General features: G+C 45.8%; 1 protein-coding gene across 2 annotated transcripts in view; it reads left to right on the forward strand.

Moving 5' to 3' along the window:
* The window catches only part of poc1bl (POC1 centriolar protein homolog B (Chlamydomonas), like), a 45,637-nt gene that overhangs the window by 11,632 nt on the left and 14,656 nt on the right, over positions 1-19,349 (forward strand). For both annotated transcript variants that reach the window (XM_035759109.2, XM_035759108.2), the window contains exons 2-3: positions 7,527-7,986; positions 18,529-18,698. In XM_035759109.2, coding sequence (XP_035615002.1) covers positions 7,595-7,986; positions 18,529-18,698 — 562 coding nt within the window. In that variant the 5' untranslated portion in view covers positions 7,527-7,594. The remainder of the gene's footprint in view (positions 1-7,526; positions 7,987-18,528; positions 18,699-19,349) is intronic.

The following is a 19,349-nucleotide window of genomic DNA, read 5'->3' on the forward strand; positions in this document are numbered from 1 at the left end:
AGCTAAACTCTCTAGTCTCTCTAGCCTACTGTACCTACTGTCTCTCTAGTCTACTGTACAGCTAAACTCTCTAGTCTCTCTAGCCTACTATACCTACTGTCTCTCTAGTCTACTGTACAGCTAAACTCTCTAGTCTCTCTAGCCTACTGTACCTACTGTCTCTCTAGTCTACTGTACAGCTAAACTCTCTAGTCTCTCTAGCCTACTATACCTGTCTCTCTAGTCTACTGTACAGCTAAACTCTCTAGTCTCTCTAGCCTACTATACCTACTGTCTCTCTAGCCTACTGTACAGCTAGTCTCTAGTCTCTCTAGCCTACTGTACAGCTAGTCTCTCTAGTCTCTCTAGCCTACTGTACAGCTAAACTCTCTAGTCTCTCTAGCCTACTGTACCTACTGTCTCTCTAGCCTACTGTACAGCTAGTCTCTAGTCTCTCTAGCCTACTGTACCTACTGTCTCTCTAGTCTACTGTACAGCTACTCTCTAGTCTCTAGCCTACTGTACCTACTGTCTCTCTAGCCTACTGTACAGCTAGTCTCTAGTCTCTCTAGCCTACTGTACAGCTAGTCTCTCTAGCCTACTGTACCTACTGTCTCTCTAGTCTACTGTACAGCTAGTCTCTAGTCTCTAGCCTACTGTACCTACTGTCTCTCTAGCCTACTGTACAGCTAGTCTCTAGTCTCTCTAGCCTACTGTACCTACTGTCTCTCTAGCCTACTGTACAGCTAGTCTCTAGTCTCTCTAGCCTACTGTACAGCTAGTCTCTCTAGCCTACTGTACCTACTGTCTCTCTAGTCTACTGTACAGCTAGTCTCTAGTCTCTAGCCTACTGTACAGCTAGTCTCTAGTCTCTCTAGCCTCCTGTACAGCTAGTCTCTCTAGCCTACTGTACCTACTGTCTCTCTAGTCTACTGTACAGCTAGTCTCTAGTCTCTCTAGCCTACTGTACAGCTAGTATCTCTAGCCTACTGTACAGCTAGTCACTCTAGCCCACTGTACAGCTAGTCACTCTAGCCCACTGTACAGCTAGTCACTCTAGCCCACTGTACATCTAGTCTCTCTAGCCTACTGTACAGTTAGTCTCTAGTCACTCTAGCCTACTGTACAGTTAGTCTCTAGTCACTCTAGCCTACTGTACAGCTAGTCTCTCTAGCCTACTGTATAGCTAGTCTCTCTAGCCTACTGTACAGCTAGTCTCTCTAGCCTACTGTACAGCTAGTCTCTCTAGCCTACTGTACAGCTAGTCTCTAGTCTCTCTAGCCTACCGTACAAATAGTCTCTCTAGCCTACCATACAAATAGTCTCTCTAGCCTACTGTACAGCTAGTCTCTCTAGCCTACTGTACCTACTGTCTCTCTAGTCTACTGTACAGCTAGTCTCTAGTCTCTCTAGCCTACCGTACAAATAGTCTCTCTAGCCTACCATACAAATAGTCTCTCTAGCCTACTGTACAGCTAGTCTCTCTAGCCTACTGTACCTACTGTCTCTCTAGTCTACTGTACAGCTAGTCTCTAGTCTCTAGCCTACTGTACCTACTGTCTCTCTAGTCTACTGTACAGCTAGTCTCTAGTCTCTCTAGCCTACTGTACAGCTAGTCTCTCTAGTCTCTCTAGTCTCTCTAGCCTACTGTACAGCTAAACTCTCTAGTCTCTCTAGCCTACTGTACCTACTGTCTCTCTAGCCTACTGTACAGCTAGTCTCTAGTCTCTCTAGCCTACTGTACAGCTAGTCTCTCTAGCCTACTGTACCTACTGTCTCTCTAGTCTACTGTACAGCTAGTCTCTAGTCTCTAGCCTACTGTACCTACTGTCTCTCTAGCCTACTGTACAGCTAGTCTCTCTAGCCTACTGTACCTACTGTCTCTCTAGTCTACTGTACAGCTAGTCTCTAGTCTCTCTAGCCTACTGTACAGCTAGTATCTCTAGCCTACTGTACAGCTAGTCTCTCTAGCCTACTGTACAGCTAGTCACTCTAGCCCACTGTACAGCTAGTCACTCTAGCCCACTGTACATCTAGTCTCTCTAGCCTACTGTACAGTTAGTCTCTAGTCACTCTAGCCTACTGTACAGTTAGTCTCTAGTCACTCTAGCCTACTGTACAGCTAGTCTCTCTAGCCTACTGTATAGCTAGTCTCTAGTCTCTCTAGCCTACTGGATAGCTAGTCTCTCTAGCCTACTGTACAGCTAGTCTCTCTAGCCTACTGTACAGCTAGTCTCTAGTCTCTCTATAGCCTACCGTACAAATAGTCTCTCTAGCCTACCATACAAATAGTCTCTCTAGCCTACTGTACAGCTAGTCTCTCTAGCCTACCATACAGCTAGTCTCTCTAGCCTACCATACAGCTAGTCTCTCTAGCCTACCGTACAGCTAGTCTCTCTAGCCTACCGTACAGCTAGTCTCTCTAGCCTACCGTACAGCTAGTCTCTCTAGCCTACCGTACAGCTAGTCTCTCTAGCCTACCGTACAAATAGTCTCTCTAGCCTACCGTACAAATAGTCTCTCTAGCCTACCGTACAGCTAGTCTCTCTAGCCTACCGTACAGCTAGTCTCTCTAGCCTACCGTACAGCTAGTCTCTCTAGCCTACCGTACAGCTAGTCTCTCTAGCCTACCGTACAGCTAGTCTCTCTAGCCTACCGTACAGCTAGTCTCTCTAGCCTACCGTACAGCTAGTCTCTCTAGCCTACCGTACAGCTAGTCTCTCTAGCCTACCGTACAGCTAGTCTCTCTAGCCTACCGTACAGCTAGTCTCTCTAGCCTACCGTACAGCTAGTCTCTCTAGCCTACCGTACAGCTAGTCTCTCTAGCCTACCGTACAGCTAGTCTCTCTAGCCTACCGTACAGCTAGTCTCTCTAGCCTACTGTACAGCTAGTCTCTCTAGCCTACCGTACAGCTAGTCTCTCTAGCCTACCGTACAGCTAGTCTCTCTAGCCTACCGTACAGCTAGTCTCTCTAGCCTACCGTACAGCTAGTCTCTCTAGCCTACCGTACAGCTAGTCTCTCTAGCCTACCGTACAGCTAGTCTCTCTAGCCTACCGTACAGCTAGTCTCTCTAGCCTACCGTACAGCTAGTCTCTCTAGCCTACCGTACAGCTAGTCTCTCTAGCCTACCGTACAGCTAGTCTCTCTAGCCTACCGTACAGCTAGTCTCTCTAGCCTACCGTACAGCTAGGCTCTCTAGCCTACCGTACAGCTAGGCTCTCTAGCCTACTGTACAGCTAGGCTCTCTAGCCTACTGTACAGCTAGGCTCTCTAGCCTACTGTACAGCTAGTCTCTCTAGTCTCTATAGCCTACCGTAAAGCTAGTCTCTCTAGTCTCTCTAGCCTACCATACAGCTAGTCTCTCTAGCCTACCGTACAGCTAGTCTCTCTAGCCTACCGTACAAATAGTCTCTCTAGCCTACCATACAGCTAGTCTCTCTAGCCTACCGTACAGCTAGTCTCTCTAGCCTACCGTACAAATAGTCTCTCTAGCCTACCATACAGCTAGTCTCTCTAGCCTACCGTACAGCTAGTCTCTCTAGCCTACCGTACAAATAGTCTCTCTAGCCTACCGTACAAATAGTCTCTCTAGCCTACCGTACAGCTAGTCTCTCTAGCCTACCGTACAGCTAGTCTCTCTAGCCTACCGTACAGCTAGTCTCTCTAGCCTACCGTACAGCTAGTCTCTCTAGCCTACCGTACAGCTAGTCTCTCTAGCCTACCGTACAGCTAGTCTCTCTAGCCTACCGTACAGCTAGTCTCTCTAGCCTACCGTACAGCTAGTCTCTCTAGCCTACCGTACAGCTAGTCTCTCTAGCCTACCGTACAGCTAGTCTCTCTAGCCTACCGTACAGCTAGTCTCTCTAGCCTACCGTACAGCTAGTCTCTCTAGCCTACCGTACAGCTAGTCTCTCTAGCCTACCGTACAGCTAGGCTCTCTAGCCTACCGTACAGCTAGGCTCTCTAGCCTACCGTACAGCTAGTCTCTCTAGCCTACCGTACAGCTAGTCTCTCTAGCCTACCGTACAGCTAGGCTCTCTAGCCTACTGTACAGCTAGGCTCTCTAGCCTACTGTACAGCTAGGCTCTCTAGCCTACCGTACAGCTAGTCTCTCTAGTCTCTATAGCCTACTGTACAGCTAGTCTCTCTAGTCTCTATAGCCTACCGTAAAGCTAGTCTCTCTAGTCTCTCTAGCCTACTGTACAGCTAGTCTCTCTAGCCTACCATACAGCTAGTCTCTCTAGTCTCTATAGCCTACTGTAACAACAGTAAAGCAGTGATCTGCTCTGTCGTCAGTCAGACCTTTAAGATTAAACACTGCTTTCCAGACTCCCTTGAAAACCCCCTCTGACAGAAGATGTTAGATCAGGTGGCATCTAGATTAGTGATAGAGTAGCAATGGGGCAGTGTAGCCAGCCATGGATCCAAAGCCTCCTGTAGCTGGTGGCTTAGGTCTACTTGTTTTGGATTCTGCAGAGCTCACACAGTCTTACCTCAAAGAGGAGGCAGAAATTCTCCCTAAGCCTTCTGTCAGACTCTGCTGGTGCAAATCCCTCCCTACCCAGCCCCACCAAGGGCTATCCGATTTAGTGGGAGGAAGATGTGATGGACGTCTAATATAAAGGAGGTTTTGTTTAGTGGCGTTCTCCATTTTGTAACCCCAGGCCTCGGAGTCCCTTGGCCAGTGACCAGAGCATTGAGTGTGAAAGAGGCATGCCCTGCTAACATCTTGAAGGACTGAAATGGAGACCCCTGCTTAGTGACTCAACAATGCTGCAGCACACACCATTCTTAGTCTCCTCAGACAGGTCTCTCCTGAACCTGACAGTTTTATGGTGCGTTGTGTATGTATAAATCTATATAGGGTGACATCCTCGCTGACACCCTCAGTGTCCCTGTCATGATCATTCATTCTTTTTTTATTCTAGAGTTAAATTGATTTTATGGCAGTAAAGCAGTGTATTCTGGATTATGGAAAAATGTCAATGGTACAGTAGGAAGCTGGAGTGTGTGTGGACAGAACACCTCATCGGGTGTATCTTCAGGGTGGAAAGACACAGAGTGGATCAAAGTTACATTCTGAAGCATCAGTCTGTCAGTCACTGTTGAAGTGCGTATCGCTCCCTGCTGAATTATTAATGCTGCGATTACACTCAATGTCAGCAGTGATGATGGAGACGGGTTTAGCAGTGTCTGCCCTCTTTGATTTGCCTCTGGTCTGCCTGTCTTCTGAGCTGAGCTGTCTGTCTCTAAGCCTGTGTGTTAACACCAGGAGAAGTCTGTCTCTAAGCCTGTGTGTTAACACCAGGAGAAGTCTGTCTCTAAGCCTGTGTGTTAACACCAGGAGAAGTCTGTCTCTAAGCCTGTGTGTTAACACCAGGAGAAGTCTGTCTCTAAGCCTGTGTGTTAACACCAGGAGAAGTCTGTCTCTAAGCCTGTGTGTTAACACCAGGAGAAGTCTGTCTCTAAGCCTGTGTGTTAACACCAGGAGAAGTCTGTCTCTAAGCCTGTGTGTTAACACCAGGAGAAGTCTGTCTCTAAGCCTGTGTGTTAACACCAGGAGAAGTCTGTCTCTAAGCCTGTGTGTTAACACTAAAAGAACAGTAGAACAACCTTAGGCTTAGACTGTTTCCTAAACATATTGTCTCAGAGAACCTTGACTCTTAGAGAGAGAGAAATGATTCTGAAAGGTTTCTCCGGCTGTCCCTATGGGATAATTATTTGAAGAACCATTTTTTAGATTCCATATAGAACCTTCTGTGAAAAGTAATTCAATGGTTTTCCCTTGGGGACAGAAGAATGACCCGTTAGGTTCTGAATAGAACTTTCTAGAGTGTGCCATGTGCAATGCCTCCTGTATAAAATGTTGGAGTTGATTAAGTTTGAGTATCTCTGGGGCCGTGTGGTGCAGTGATAGCGGCATCACTACAGATCCGTGTTCGATACCGTGCTGTGCCACGACCGAGAGACCCATGAGGTGGCGTACCATTGGCCCAGCGTCATCCGGGTTAGGGGAGGGTTTGGGCAGCCGGGTTGTTCTTGTCCCATCACGCTCTAGTGACTCCTGTGGCGGGCCAGGCTCATGCACGCTGACACGGTTGCCAGGTGTACAGTGTTTTCTCCGACACATTGGTGCGGCTGGCTTCCGGGTTAAGCGAGCAGTGTGTCAAGAAGCAGTGCTGCTTGCGGCTTGGCGGGGTCGTGTTTCGGAGGACGCATGGCTCTTGACCTTCGCCTCTCCTGAGTCTGTACGGGAGTTGCAGCGATGGGACAAGACTGGAACTACCAATTTGAATATCACGAAAAAGTGTTAAAAAGAAGAAGAAGAACAACATGATAATAATAAGTTCAACTATTATATCAGCGGTACAGTGATCTATCTTTGCTACTTGTATTTAATTTCAGATCACATCTAGCCCAGCCCTGAGTTTGTCATTATTGATCTCGGATGATGATGATTGTCATCAGTTTAGTCAATTTGAACGACATCATTAGCAGTGTTTTCTCAATTAGCCGCAAACAGACGTCTCAGTCGAGTATTAGCGCTGCCACTGACTGGAATGAAATTAGCATAGAATCTTATTTAATTTAGCCTTTAAAGTGTTTTGTGCTTAATTAAATCTCCCTGTCACGTGGAACGCTCTTGAGTGAGAATTTTAATCTGTCAATATGAAACTTGTTATGAACACTACTATTCAGCCGTTGTAATGGAAATATTTATTATGGCAACGTTTTAATATTTATTATGGCAACGTTTTAATATTTATTATGGCAACGTTTTAATATTTATTATGGCAACGTTTTAATATTTATTATGGCAACGTTTTAATATTTATTATGGCAACGTTTTAATATTTATTATGGCAACGTTTTAATATTTATTATGGCAACGTTTTAATATTTAATTTCGCCTGATCAACACTAAGTTTAGCATATTTAGAGTGTTTGTAACACACATCGTTTCCAGTGTTCTATTTGCGACTCTCAAGGTTCAAATTGAAGGTCACGAGACTTGTTATGGATTTTTCTCATTTCTGTTGATCGTGATTGACTCCAGACTGGAGATACAAGGACTGAAGACACTGATTATTCACTGTTGTATTGATGACGTTCTATGACCACTGTGTGATTCTGTAGCGGCTGACAAATTCACAGCGTTTTGTTTGGACTTTCTAAAAGCCTCTCGGCTGGTGTTTAGAGAACATTTGGTGCTTGTATTAGGATATAAAGTGCCTGTTTCCAAGAGGCCAGTTAGACATTTTCTCTGCTTCTGTGCTGTTGTCTCCCTGTTGCAACACGTAATAAACCAGATAGATTTTTGATTGACTATCTGTGGCTGCTCTCACTTTCGTTTACCTGGGAATTCCTTTTCCACCGATTTCTGGTATAGCTCTTACCTGCTCACTGCAATGGTTCAAGTCTTATCAAGTCTGTGATGGAGTAACTCAGCTCAAGATGTCTTACTACTTTTATCATAGGCCAAACTTCAAACTGGCCCTCAACCTTTTCTCAGCCCTCCCTGTTGTGTGTTTGTGTTTTCCACAGAGCTGTGTGGCCTGGGGACTTTTTAAGTGGCAGCTGGTGAGATTCCACTCTAGTGGTTGCCGGGGGCGATGAGGGTGCGTTGCTCCCGGAAGCTGGGCCTCCTAGCTAAGTCCTTCTTCCTGCTGTGGGTGCTGTGGCTGGGCTACCTGCTCCTGGTCCGTTCCGCCTCCTTCTCCTCCACAGGGAACGATGGAGGGGAGGACGGAGGGGGCCGCAGCCTGTTGGTTAGGCACTTGGCCCCTGTGGAGGAACAGGGGAGCGAGCAGCTGGCCAGGCCTGTGTACGTGAAAGCGCCGGCGGATGCCAACGCTCCCGGGGAATGGGGCAAGGCCACCAGGCTAAACCTCAGCCCGGAGGAGAAGAAGCAAGAGGAGGACAGCGTGGAGAGATACGCTATTAATATCTTTGTCAGCGATAAGATCTCTCTGCACCGACACATCCAGGACAACAGGATGAAGGAGTGAGTAGGCAAATTATCTTCATCTTCACACAGTGGGAACATCTCAATTGCGTTCTCGTCGCGTCTTCTCTCCTCGTCTTCTTCTCAAAATTGAGAGGTCCCTCCCCTCTGACCTTGTCCTCCAATGGGTTTTGAGAAAGAGGCAAGGAGAGGGGCTGTGAGGAGTATGCTATTGGGATTGAGACCCCCGGCATTTCAATCCATCTGGACCAGTAGTTTAGACCAGTAACCACCTCTATTGTACAGGTCCAGTGAGTCTGATTGCAGAGACTTACATGGATACTTAAATCTGTGTTATGAAGCTGAACTAGACTTGGCTATTCTGGTGTCATGAAAGACTGATATTTTCTGTACAGCTGTAAGGGATGAATGAGTAACTTCCCTAACTGGCCTTCCTCAGTTTAAAAGGTACGGTACTCATTGCACTAGAGGACTGAACTTTGATTGGCTCAATAAAAAGTCTCCATCTGTGTTTCATCTTCCCAGCTGTTCACTGCAGAAGTGATGCTGAGTGATGCTGGCAGCCCAACACCTGTGTGATAATGTCTTATATTATTACCCCTCACATAAAATCATGTTTGTTTTTAGGAACAAATAATTAAGAGTATACTATAATATACAAACATTTGTGAGCAAAATAATATGAAAAATAACATTTTATTGAGTAAATGTTGGTTTCTTTTCATTTTGATAAGAGATTGATGTTATGATTTTAAGGTTATTTGTTGATGTAAAAATCTAAATGTACTGATTTTAAGGTTGTGTCATTAGATTTGTAGGGTCGTGAGAAATCCGTGCCCAAAAAATAAAGGGTCCCTGAATGAACGAATTAAAGTTTAAAGCTAAATCCTGACTTCAAATACAAGGCAAGCATGAGGTCATTTAGTAACACACAGTGTAAGTTGAGATCGGGCCAATCACATAACAGGAGACTTAAATGTTGTTAGGCACGTAAATTGCTTGGAATGTAGCAGATTTGTTACCTACTACTGTGTTGTTTACCTATATTGTGACGCATACTGTTGCTCGCTTAAAGATCGGCAACAAAACAGGTTACTACTTGTCTATAATCAAGCTACTACACACACACACACACACCATTATTGCTGTGGTTGAATTCAAGCTTGTGTTTTTGTTACTTTTCATCTGTTTTCCATAAGACGCTGTTCTGCTTGAGTTTCAATGACTTCCAATAAACACTGAATCTGTCGAGGCTCATGGTCAGCTTCCAATAAACAGTGAGGCCAGGATCCTTTTTTTTAAAGGCACATGAGCTGTCTCTCCAGTTCTTTACAGAGTAGCCTCCGTCTCTGACTGAAGCTCTCAAATGCCATTCTTTCTCTAACTTCCCCTTTGGTGCAGAAACCTGAGTTCTGTTTCTCTATTTCTTTACCTCCCTGCCTCTCATTTTCCTTGCCCCCTTTCTCTCTCTCGCTCTAACTCTTTCTCGCTGTTCTCTCTCTCGCTCTAACTCTTTCTCTCTTTCTCTCTCTCTCGCTCTAACTCTTTCTCTCTTTCTCTCTCTCTCTCACTAACTCTTTCTTGCTGTTCTCTCTCTCTCTAACTCTTTCTTGCTGTTCTCTCTCTAACTCTTTCTTGCTGTTCTCTCTCTCTCTCTCTTTCTTGCTGTTCTCTCTCTCTAACTCTTTCTTGCTGTTCTCTCTCTCTCTCTAACTCTTTCTTGCTGTTCTCTCTCTCCCTAACTCTTTCTTGCTGTTCTCTCTCTCTCTAACTCTTTCTTGCTGTTCTCTCTCTCTCTCTCTAACTCTTTCTTGCTGTTCTCTCTCTCTCTCTAACTCTTTCTTGCTGTTCTCTCTCTCTCTCTCTCTAACTCTTTCTTGCTGTTCTCTCTCTCTCTAACTCTTTCTTGCTGTTCTCTCTCTCTCTAACTCTTTCTTGCTGTTCTCTCTCTCTCTCTAACTCTTTCTTGCTGTTCTCTCTCTCTCTCTAACTCTTTCTTGCTGTTCTCTAACTCTTTCTTGCTGTTCTCTAACTCTTTCTTGCTGTTCTCTAACTCTTTCTTGCTGTTCTCTCTCTCTCTCTAACTCTTTCTTGCTGTTCTCTCTCTCTCTCTCTAACTCTTTCTTGCTGTTCTCTCTCTCTCTCTCTAACTCTTTCTTGCTGTTCTCTCTCTCTCTCTCTCTAACTCTTTCTTGCTGTTCTCTCTCTCTAACTCTTTCTTGCTGTTCTCTCTCTCTCTCTCTCTCTCTCTCTCTAACTCTTTCTTGCTGTTCTCTCTCTCTCACTAACTCTTTCTTGCTGTTCTCTCTCTCTCTCTAACTCTTTCTTGCTGTTCTCTCTCGCTCAAACTCTTTCTTGCTGTTCTCGCTCTCGCTCTAACTCTCTCGCTCTAACTCTCTCGCTCTAACTCTCTCGCTCTAACTCTCTCGCTCTAACTCTCTCGCTCTAACTCTCTCGCTCTAACTCTCTCGCTCTAACTCTCTCGCTCTAACTCTCTCGCTCTAACTCTCTCGCTCTCTCGCTCTAGCTCTCTCGCTCTAACTCTCTCGCTCTCGCTCTAACTTTCTCGCTCTCGCTCTAACTCTCTCGCTCTAACCCTCTCGCTCTCGCTCTAACCCTCTCGCTCTCGCTCTAACCCTCTCGCTCTAACTCTCTCGCTCTCGCTCTAACTCTCTCGCTCTCGCTCTAACTCTCTCGCTCTCGCTCTAACTCTCTCGCTCTCGCTCTAACTCTCTCGCTCTCGCTCTAACTCTCTCGCTCTCGCTCTAACTCTCTCGCTCTCGCTCTAACTCTCTCGCTCTCGCTCTAACTCTCTCGAACTCTCTCGCTCTAACTCTCTCGAACTCTCTCGCTCTAACTCTCTCGAGACGCTCTCGCTCTAACTCTCTCGAACGCTCTCGCTCTAACTCTCTCGCTCTCGCTCTAACTCTCTCGCTCTCGCTCTAACTCTCTCGCTCTCGCTCTAACTCTCTCGCTCTCGCTCTAACTCTCTCGCTCTCGCTCTAACTCTCTCGCTCTCGCTCTAACTCTCTCGCTCTCGCTCTAACTCTCTCGCTCTCGCTCTAACTCTCTCGCTCTCGCTCTAACTCTCTCGCTCTCGCTCTCGCTCTCGCTCTAACTCTCTCGCTCTCGCTCTAACTCTCTCGCTCTCGCTCTAACTCTCTCGCTCTCGCTCTAACTCTCTCGCTCTCGCTCTAACTCTCTCGCTCTCGCTCTAACTCTCTCGCTCTCGCTCTAGCTCTCTCGCTCTCGCTCTCTCGCTCTAGCTCTCTCGCTCTAGCTCTCTCGCTCTCGCTCTAACTCTCTCGCTCTAACGCTCTCGCTCTAACGCTCTCGCTCTAACTCTCTCGCTCTAACGCTCTCGCTCTAACTCTCTCGCTCTAACTCTCTCGCTCTAACTCTCTCGCTCTAACTCTCTCGCTCTAACTCTCTCGCTCTAACTCTCTCGCTCTAACTCTCTCGCTCTAACTCTCTCGCTCTAACTCTCTCGCTCTAACTCTCTCGCTCTAACTCTCTCGCTCTAACTCTCTCGCTCTAACTCTCTCGCTCTAACTCTCTCGCTCTAACTCTCGCTCTCGCTCTAACTCTCTCGCTCTCGCTCTAACTCTCTCGCTCTCGCTCTCTCGCTCTCGCTCTCGCTCTAACTCTCTCGCTCTCGCTCTAACTCTCTCGCTCTCGCTCTAACTCTCTCGCTCTCGCTCTAACTCTCTCGCTCTCGCTCTAACTCTCTCGCTCTCGCTCTAACTCTCTCGCTCTCGCTCTAACTCTCTCGCTCTCGCTCTAACTCTCTCGCTCTAACTCTAACGCTCTCGCTCTAACTCTCTCGCTCTCGCTCTAACTCTCTCGCTCTCGCTCTAACTCTTTCTCTTTCTCGCTCTAACTCTTTCTCTTTCTCTCTCTCGCTCCTAACTCTTTCTCTTTCTCTCTCTCGCTCTAACTCTTTCTCTTTCTCTCTCTCGCTCTAACTCTTTCTCTTTCTCTCTCTCGCTCTAACTCTTTCTCTTTCTCTCTCTCGCTCTAACTCTTTCTCACATCTCTCTAAAATTTAACTTTCTCTTTCTCTCTCTCGAATATACTCTTTTCTTTCTCTCTCTCGCTCTAATCTTTCTCTTTCTCTCTTAAAACTTTCTCTTTCTCTCTCTCGCTTCTAACTCTTTCTCTCTTCTCTAAGCTCTTTCTCTTTCTCTCTCTCGCTCTAACTCTTTCTCTTTCTCTCTCTCGCTCTAACTCTTTCTCTTTCTCTCTCTCGCTCTAACTCTTTCTCTTTCTCTCTCTCGCTCTAACTCTTTCTCTCTCTCGCTCTAACTCTTTTTCTCTGCTCTAACTCTTTCTTCTCTCTTGCTCTAACTCTCTTGCTCTAACTCTTTCTCTCGCTCTCTTGCTCTAACTCTTTCTCTCGCTCTCTTGCTCTAACTCTTTCTCTCTCTCTCTTGCTCTAACTCTTTCTCTCTCTCTCTTGCTCTAACTCTTTCTCTCTCTCTCTTGCTCTAACTCTTTCTCTCTCTCTCTTGCTCTAACTCTTTCTCTCTCTCTCTTTCTCTAACTCTTTCTCTCTCTCTTGCTCTAACTCTTTCTCTCTCTCTCTTGCTCTAACTCTTTCTCTCTCTCTCTTGCTCTAACTCTTTCTCTCTCTCTCTTGCTCTAACTCTTTTCTCTCTCTCTTGCTCTAACTCTTTCTCTCTCTCTCTTGCTCTAACTCTTTCTCTCTCTCTCTTGCTCTAACTCTTTCTCTCTCTCTCTTGCTCTAACTCTTTTCTCTCTCTCTCTCTCTAGCTCTCTCGCTGTTCTTTCTCTTTCTCTCTCTCTCTTTCTAACTCTTTCTCGCTGTTCTCTCTCTTTCTCTCTCTCTTTCTCGCTCTCTCGCTCTCGCTCTAACTCTCTCGCTCTCGCTCTAACTCTCTCGCTCTCGCTCTAACTCTCTCGCTCTCGCTCTAACTCTCTCGCTCTCGCTCTAACTCTCTCGCTCTCGCTCTAACTCTCTCGCTCTCGCTCTAACTCTCTCGCTCTCGCTCTAACTCTCTCGCTCTCGCTCTAACTCTCTCGCTCTCGCTCTAACTCTCTCGCTCTCGCTCTAACTCTCTCGCTCTCGCTCTAACTCTCTCGCTCTCGCTCTAACTCTCTCGCTCTCGCTCTAACGCTCTCGCTCTCGCTCTCTCGCTCTCGCTCTAACTCTCTCGCTCTCGCTCTCGCTCCTAACTCTCTCGCTCTCGCTCTAACTCTCTCGCTCTAACTCTCTCGCTCTAACTCTCTCGCTCTAACTCTCTCGCTCTAACTCTCTCGCTCTCGCTCTCTCGCTCTCGCTCTCTCTCTCTCGCTCTCTCGCTCTCGCTCTCTCTCTCTCGCTCTCACTCTCTCGCTCTCGCTCTAACTCTCTCGCTCTCGCTCTAACTCTCTCGCTCTCGCTCTAACTCTCTCGCTCTCGCTCTAACTCTCTCGCTCTCGCTCTAACTCTCTCGCTCTCGCTCTAACTCTCTCGCTCTCGCTCTAACTCTCTCGCTCTCGCTCTAACTCTCTCGCTCTAAACGCTCTCGCTCTCGCTCTAACGCTCTCGCTCTCGCTCTAAGCTCTCGCTCTAACTCTCTCGCTCTCGCTCTAGCTCTCGCTCTCGCTCTAACTCTCTCGCTCTCGCTCGTAACTCTCTCGCTCTAACTCGTAACTCTCTCGCTCTAACTCGTAACTCTCTCGCTCTAACTCGTAACTCTCTCGCTCTAACTCGTAACTCTCTCGCTCTAACTCGTAACTCTCTCGCTCTAACTCGTAACTCTCTCGCTCTAACTCGTAACTCTCTCGCTCTAACTCGTAACTCTCTCGCTCTAACTCGTAACTCTCTCGCTCTAACTCGTAACTCTCTCGCTCTAACTCGTAACTCTCTCGCTCTAACTCGTAACTCTCTCGCTCTAACTCGTAACTCTCTCGCTCTAACTCGTAACTCTCTCGCTCTAACTCGTAACTCTCTCGCTCTAACTCGTAACTCTCTCGCTCTAACTCGTAACTCTCTCGCTCTAACTCGTAACTCTCTCGCTCTAACTCGTAACTCTCTCGCTCTAACTCTAACGCTCTAACTCTCTCGCGCTCTCTCGCTCTAACGCTCTCGCTCTCGCTCTAACGCTCTCGCTCTCGCTCTAACGCTCTCGCTCTCGCTCTAACTCTCGCTCTCGCTCTAACTCTCTCGCTCTCGCTCTAACTCTCGCTCTCGCTCTAACGCTCTAACTCTCGCTCTAACTCTCTCGCTCTCGCTCTAACTCTCTCGCTCTCGCTCTAACTCTCTCGCTCTCGCTCTAACTCTCTCGCTCTCGCTCTAACTCTCTCGCTCTCGCTCTAACTCTCTCGCTCTCGCTCTAACTCTCTCGCTCTCGCTCTAACTCTCTCGCTCTCGCTCTAACTCTCTCGCTCTCGCTCTAACTCTCTCGCTCTCGCTCTAACTCTCTCGCTCTCGCTCTAACTCTCTCGCTCTCGCTCTAACTCTCTCGCTCTCGCTCTAACTCTCTCGCTCTCGCTCTCGCTCTAACTCTCGCTCTCGCTCTAACTCTCTCGCTCTCGCTCTAACTCTCTCGCTCTCGCTCTAACTCTCTCGCTCTCGCTCTAACTCTCTCGCTCTCGCTCTAACTCTCTCGCTCTCGCTCTAACTCTCGCTCTCGCTCTAACTCTCTCGCTCTCGCTCTAACTCTCTCGCTCTCGCTCTAGCTCTCGCAAACTAACTCTCTCGCTCTCGCTCTTTCTCTCGGCTCGCTCTGGCTCGCTCTTCTCTCTCGAAATAAAAACAATGAAAGCTCTTTCTCTCGCTCTCGCTCTCTTTTCTCGCTCTCGCTCTTTCTCTCGCTCTCGCTCTTTCTCTCGCTCTCGCTCTTTCTCTCGCTCTAACTCTTTCTCTCGCTCTCTTGCTCTAACTCTTTCTCTCGCTCTCTTGCTCTAACTCTTTCTCTCGCTCTCTTGCTCTAACTCTTTCTCTCGCTCTCTTGCTCTAACTCTTTCTCTCGCTCTCTTGCTCTAACTCTTTCTCTCTCTCTCTTGCTCTAACTCTTTCTCTCTCTCTCTTGCTCTAACTCTTTCTCTCTCTCTCTTGCTCTAACTCTTTCTCTCTCTCTCTTGCTCTAACTCTTTCTCTCTCTTGCTCTTGCTCTAACTCTTTCTCTCTCTCTCTTGCTCTAACTCTTTCTCTCTCTCTCTTGCTCTAACTCTTTCTCTCTCTCTCTTGCTCTAACTCTTTCTCTCTCTCTCTTGCTCTAACTCTTTCTCTCTCTCTCTTGCTCTAACTCTTTCTCTCTCTCTCTTGCTCTAACTCTTTCTCTCTCTCTCTTGCTCTAACTCTTTCTCTCTCTCTCTTGCTCTAACTCTTTCTCTCTCTCTCTTGCTCTAACTCTTTCTCTCTCTTCTCTCTCTCTAACTCTCTCGCTGTTCTTTCTCTTTCTCTCTCTCTCTAACTCTCTCGCTGTTCTTTCTCTTTCTCTCTCTCTCTCTCTAACTCTTTCTCGCTGTTCTCTCTCTTTCTCTCTCTCTCTTTCTCGCTGTTCTCTCTCTCTCTAACTCTTTCTCGCTGTTCTCTCTCTCTCTAACTCTTTCTCGCTGTTCTCTCTCTCTCTGCTCAGGCATGTGGGACGTCGGTGTGATTTCTTTCCCCTCATATTTCTTTCTTGTCGTTTCCACAACTCCCCACAGGAATGAGACCAAATGCTCCTCTCCTGCACTGACCAAAGCAACTCTAGCAAGCTGTCACATGTTCACTGCTCCAAATAGAGTGACTGATTGTGTGGTCTGTCTTGCAGTCAGCTCAAATCATTATGTATAATACTTGTGTATGTGGGTACAGTTGTAGTCGGAAGTTTACATACACTTAGGTTGGAGTCATTAAAACTCATTTTTAAACCACTCCACAAATTTCTTGTTAACAAACTATAGTTTTGGCAAGTTGGTTAGGACATCTACTTTGTGTATGACACAAGGAATTTTTCCAACAATTGTTTACAGACAGATTATTTCACGTATAATTCACTGTATCACAATTCCAATGGGTCAGAAGTTTACATACAGTAAGTTGACTGTGCCTTTAAACAGCTTGGAAAATTCCATAAAATTACATCATGGCTTTAGAAGCTTCTGATAGGGTAATTTACATCATTTGAGTAAATTGGAGGTGTACCTGTGGATTTATTTCAAGGCCTACCTTCAAACACACTGCCTCTTTGCTTGACATCATGGGAAAATCAAAAGAAATCAGCCCCCCAAAAATTGTAGACCTCCAAGTCTGGTTCATCCTTGGGAGCAATTTCCAAACGCCTGAAGATACCACGTTCATCTGTACAAACAATAGTACGCAGGTATAAACCCCATGGTACCACGCAGCCGTCCACTCAGGAAGGAGATGCGTTCTGTCTCCTAGAGATGAACGTAATTGGGTGCGAAAAGTGCAAATCAATCCCAGAACAACAGCAAAGGACCTTGTGAAGATGCTGGATGAAACGAGTACAAAAGTATCTATATCCACAGTAAAACGAGTCCTATATCGACAGAACCTGAAAGGCCGCTCAGCAAGGAAGAAGCCACTGTTCCAAAACCGCCATAAAAAGCCACACTACGGTTTACATCTGCACATGGGGACAAAGATTGTACTTTTTGGAGAAATGTCCTCTGGTCTGATGAAACAAAAATGGAACTGTTTGGCCATATTGACCATCGTTATGTTTGGAGGAAAAAGGGGGAGGCTTGCAAGCCAAAGAACACCATCCCAAACGTGAAGCTCGGGGGTGGCAGCATCATGTTGTGGGGGTGCTTTGCTACAGGAGGGACTGGTGCACTTCACAAAATAGATGGCATCATGAGGGAGGAAAATTATGTAGATATATTGAAGCAACATCTCAAAACATCAGTCAGGAAGTTAAAGCTTGGTCGCTAATGGGTCTTCCAAATGGACTATGACCCCAAGCATACTTCCAAAGTTGTGGCAAAATGGCTTAAGGAAGGACAACAAAGTCAAGGTATTGGAGTGGCCATCACAAAGCCCTGACCTCAATCAGAACATTTGTGGGCAGAACGGAAAAAGCGTATGCGAGCAAGGAGGCCTACAAACCTGACTCAGTTACACCAGCTCTGTCTGGAGGAATGGGACAAAATTCACCCAAATTATTGTGGAAGCTTGTGGAAGGCTACCCGAAACATTTGACCCAAGTTAAACAATTTAAAGGCTACCAAATACTAATTGAGTGCATGTAAATTTCATTAAATTGTACCCGCAAAACAAATATCTCAACGTCAACAGTGAAGAGGTGACTCCGGGATGGTAGCCTTCTAGGCAGAGGTGCAAAGAATAAGCCATATCTCAGACTGGACAGCAAAAAGAAAAGATTAAGATGGGGGGAAAAAGAACAGACACTGGATAGAAGAACTCTGCCCAGAAAGCAAGCATCCTGGAGTCGCCTCTCGACTGTTGACTTTGAGACTGGTATTTTGTGGGTACTATTTCATGAAACTGCCAGTTGAGGACTTGTGAGGAGTCTATTTCTCAAACTAGACCATTTAAAGTACTTGTCCTCTTGTGCACTGGGGCCTCCCATATTTTCTATTCTAGTTGGAGACAGTTTGTGCTGTTCTGTGAAGGGAGTAGTACCCAGCGTTGTATGATATCTTCAGTATTTTGGCAATTTCTCGCAAGGAATAGCCTTCATTTCTCAGAACAAGAATAGACTGATGAATTTCAGAAGAAAGTTATTTGTTTCTGGCCATTTTGAGCCTGTAATCGAACTCACAAATGCTGATGCTCCAGATACTCAACTAGTCTAAAGAAGGCCAGTTTTATTGCTTCTTCAATCAGGACAACAGTTTTCAGCTGTGCTAATGTAACAGTATAGCTTCTGCCCCTCTCCTCGCCCCTACCTGGGCTCGAACCAGGGACCATCTGCACACATTGACAACAGCCACCCTCTAAGCATCATTACCCATCGCTCCACAAAAGCCGTGGTCCTTGCAGAGCAAGGGGAACAACTACTTCAAGGTCTCAGAGCGAGTGACGTCACCGATTGAAACGCTATTAGCGCGCACCCTGCTAACTAGCTAGCCATTTCACATCGGTTACATGAACATAATTGCAAAAGGGTTTTCAAATGATCAATTAGCCTTTGAAAAATATTAACTTGGATTATCTAACACGACATGCCATTGGAACACAGGAGTGATGGTTGCTGATAATGGGGCTCTGTACACCTATGTAGATATTCCCCCCCAAAATCAGCCAGTTCCAGCTACAATAGTCATTTACAACATTAACAATGTCTACACTGTATTTCTGATGAATTTGACATTTTAAGACACAATTTGTTTTTCTTAAAAAAACAAGGACATTTCTAAGTGACTCAACTTTTGAACGGTAGTGTATATATATAATTATTCTATTTTTTTTATCTAAAGTTTTTTTCACTAAAGAATAATATCCATCTATAGGAGGGGTTAATTTATGTTTTTCTTTTTTTGTTTCAATTGTTACCTATCCCTTAATCTTTACATTTATTTAGGGACTTATTTCAAGATTAGCCTTTGATAGGCTGAAAGCAATCCTAATAAACAACATCTCTCTCTTTCATTTGAGTATAGATGCAGAGCTAAGAAGTTTGACTACCGCCATCTGCCGACCACGTCAGTGATCATAGCGTTCTACAACGAGGCCTGGTCCACCCTGCTCAGGACTATCCACAGTGTTCTGGAGAGCACTCCTGCTGTCCTCCTGAAGGAGATCATTCTCATAGACGACTTTAGTGACCGAGGTTTGACCAAGCTTTTTTGTTGTCTTTTTTTGGGGATCATTAATTGTCATTTTTACACCGTTTACTGTTCTGTTAGCCTAGTCAGCACCTCTACAAACATTATAGGGTTTGCGTCAGTTCGTGCTTTGCCGTTGTCTATTTTTTTGGGGGGGGGGGGGATCATAGAACATATTTTAATTTGTGAACATCTGGTTAATAAACTTAGTTTTTATATGAACAATCCTTTATGCCAAGAAAAGTTAGAGAGTAAAATAAAAGGTTAAAGGTTAAAAGATACCTTAGAATACCTAGTTATTATTTGTCAGGCATTGAGTTTCTCCCCAAAGTTGACGGTAATACAGAACAGGATCCTTACTTAGAACAGTAACGCTGTAGGCTGAACAATGGGGCTTATCTGTACATATCTGACATGAGATGAGCCAGAGAGTTCTGTGAGAGAGAAAGGATATATTCTTCCTTGGAGACAACACAGTCACTGCTGAGTGTCAGTACAAGTGGAGTTTCTAGTGTTTATGTGTGGCGCTGGTCAGGAAAAACTAATTATATAATAGCCTATTCACTGACACATACATAAGAGACCTGTCTCAGACACGCACAGAAATAGATTGAGCCAAATTATTCAAAATTGCCACCAGTCCACCCATTATGGCA

Source organism: Oncorhynchus keta, chromosome 20 (genome assembly GCF_023373465.1).
Source record: "Oncorhynchus keta strain PuntledgeMale-10-30-2019 chromosome 20, Oket_V2, whole genome shotgun sequence".
Taxonomy (NCBI): domain Eukaryota; kingdom Metazoa; phylum Chordata; class Actinopteri; order Salmoniformes; family Salmonidae; genus Oncorhynchus; species Oncorhynchus keta.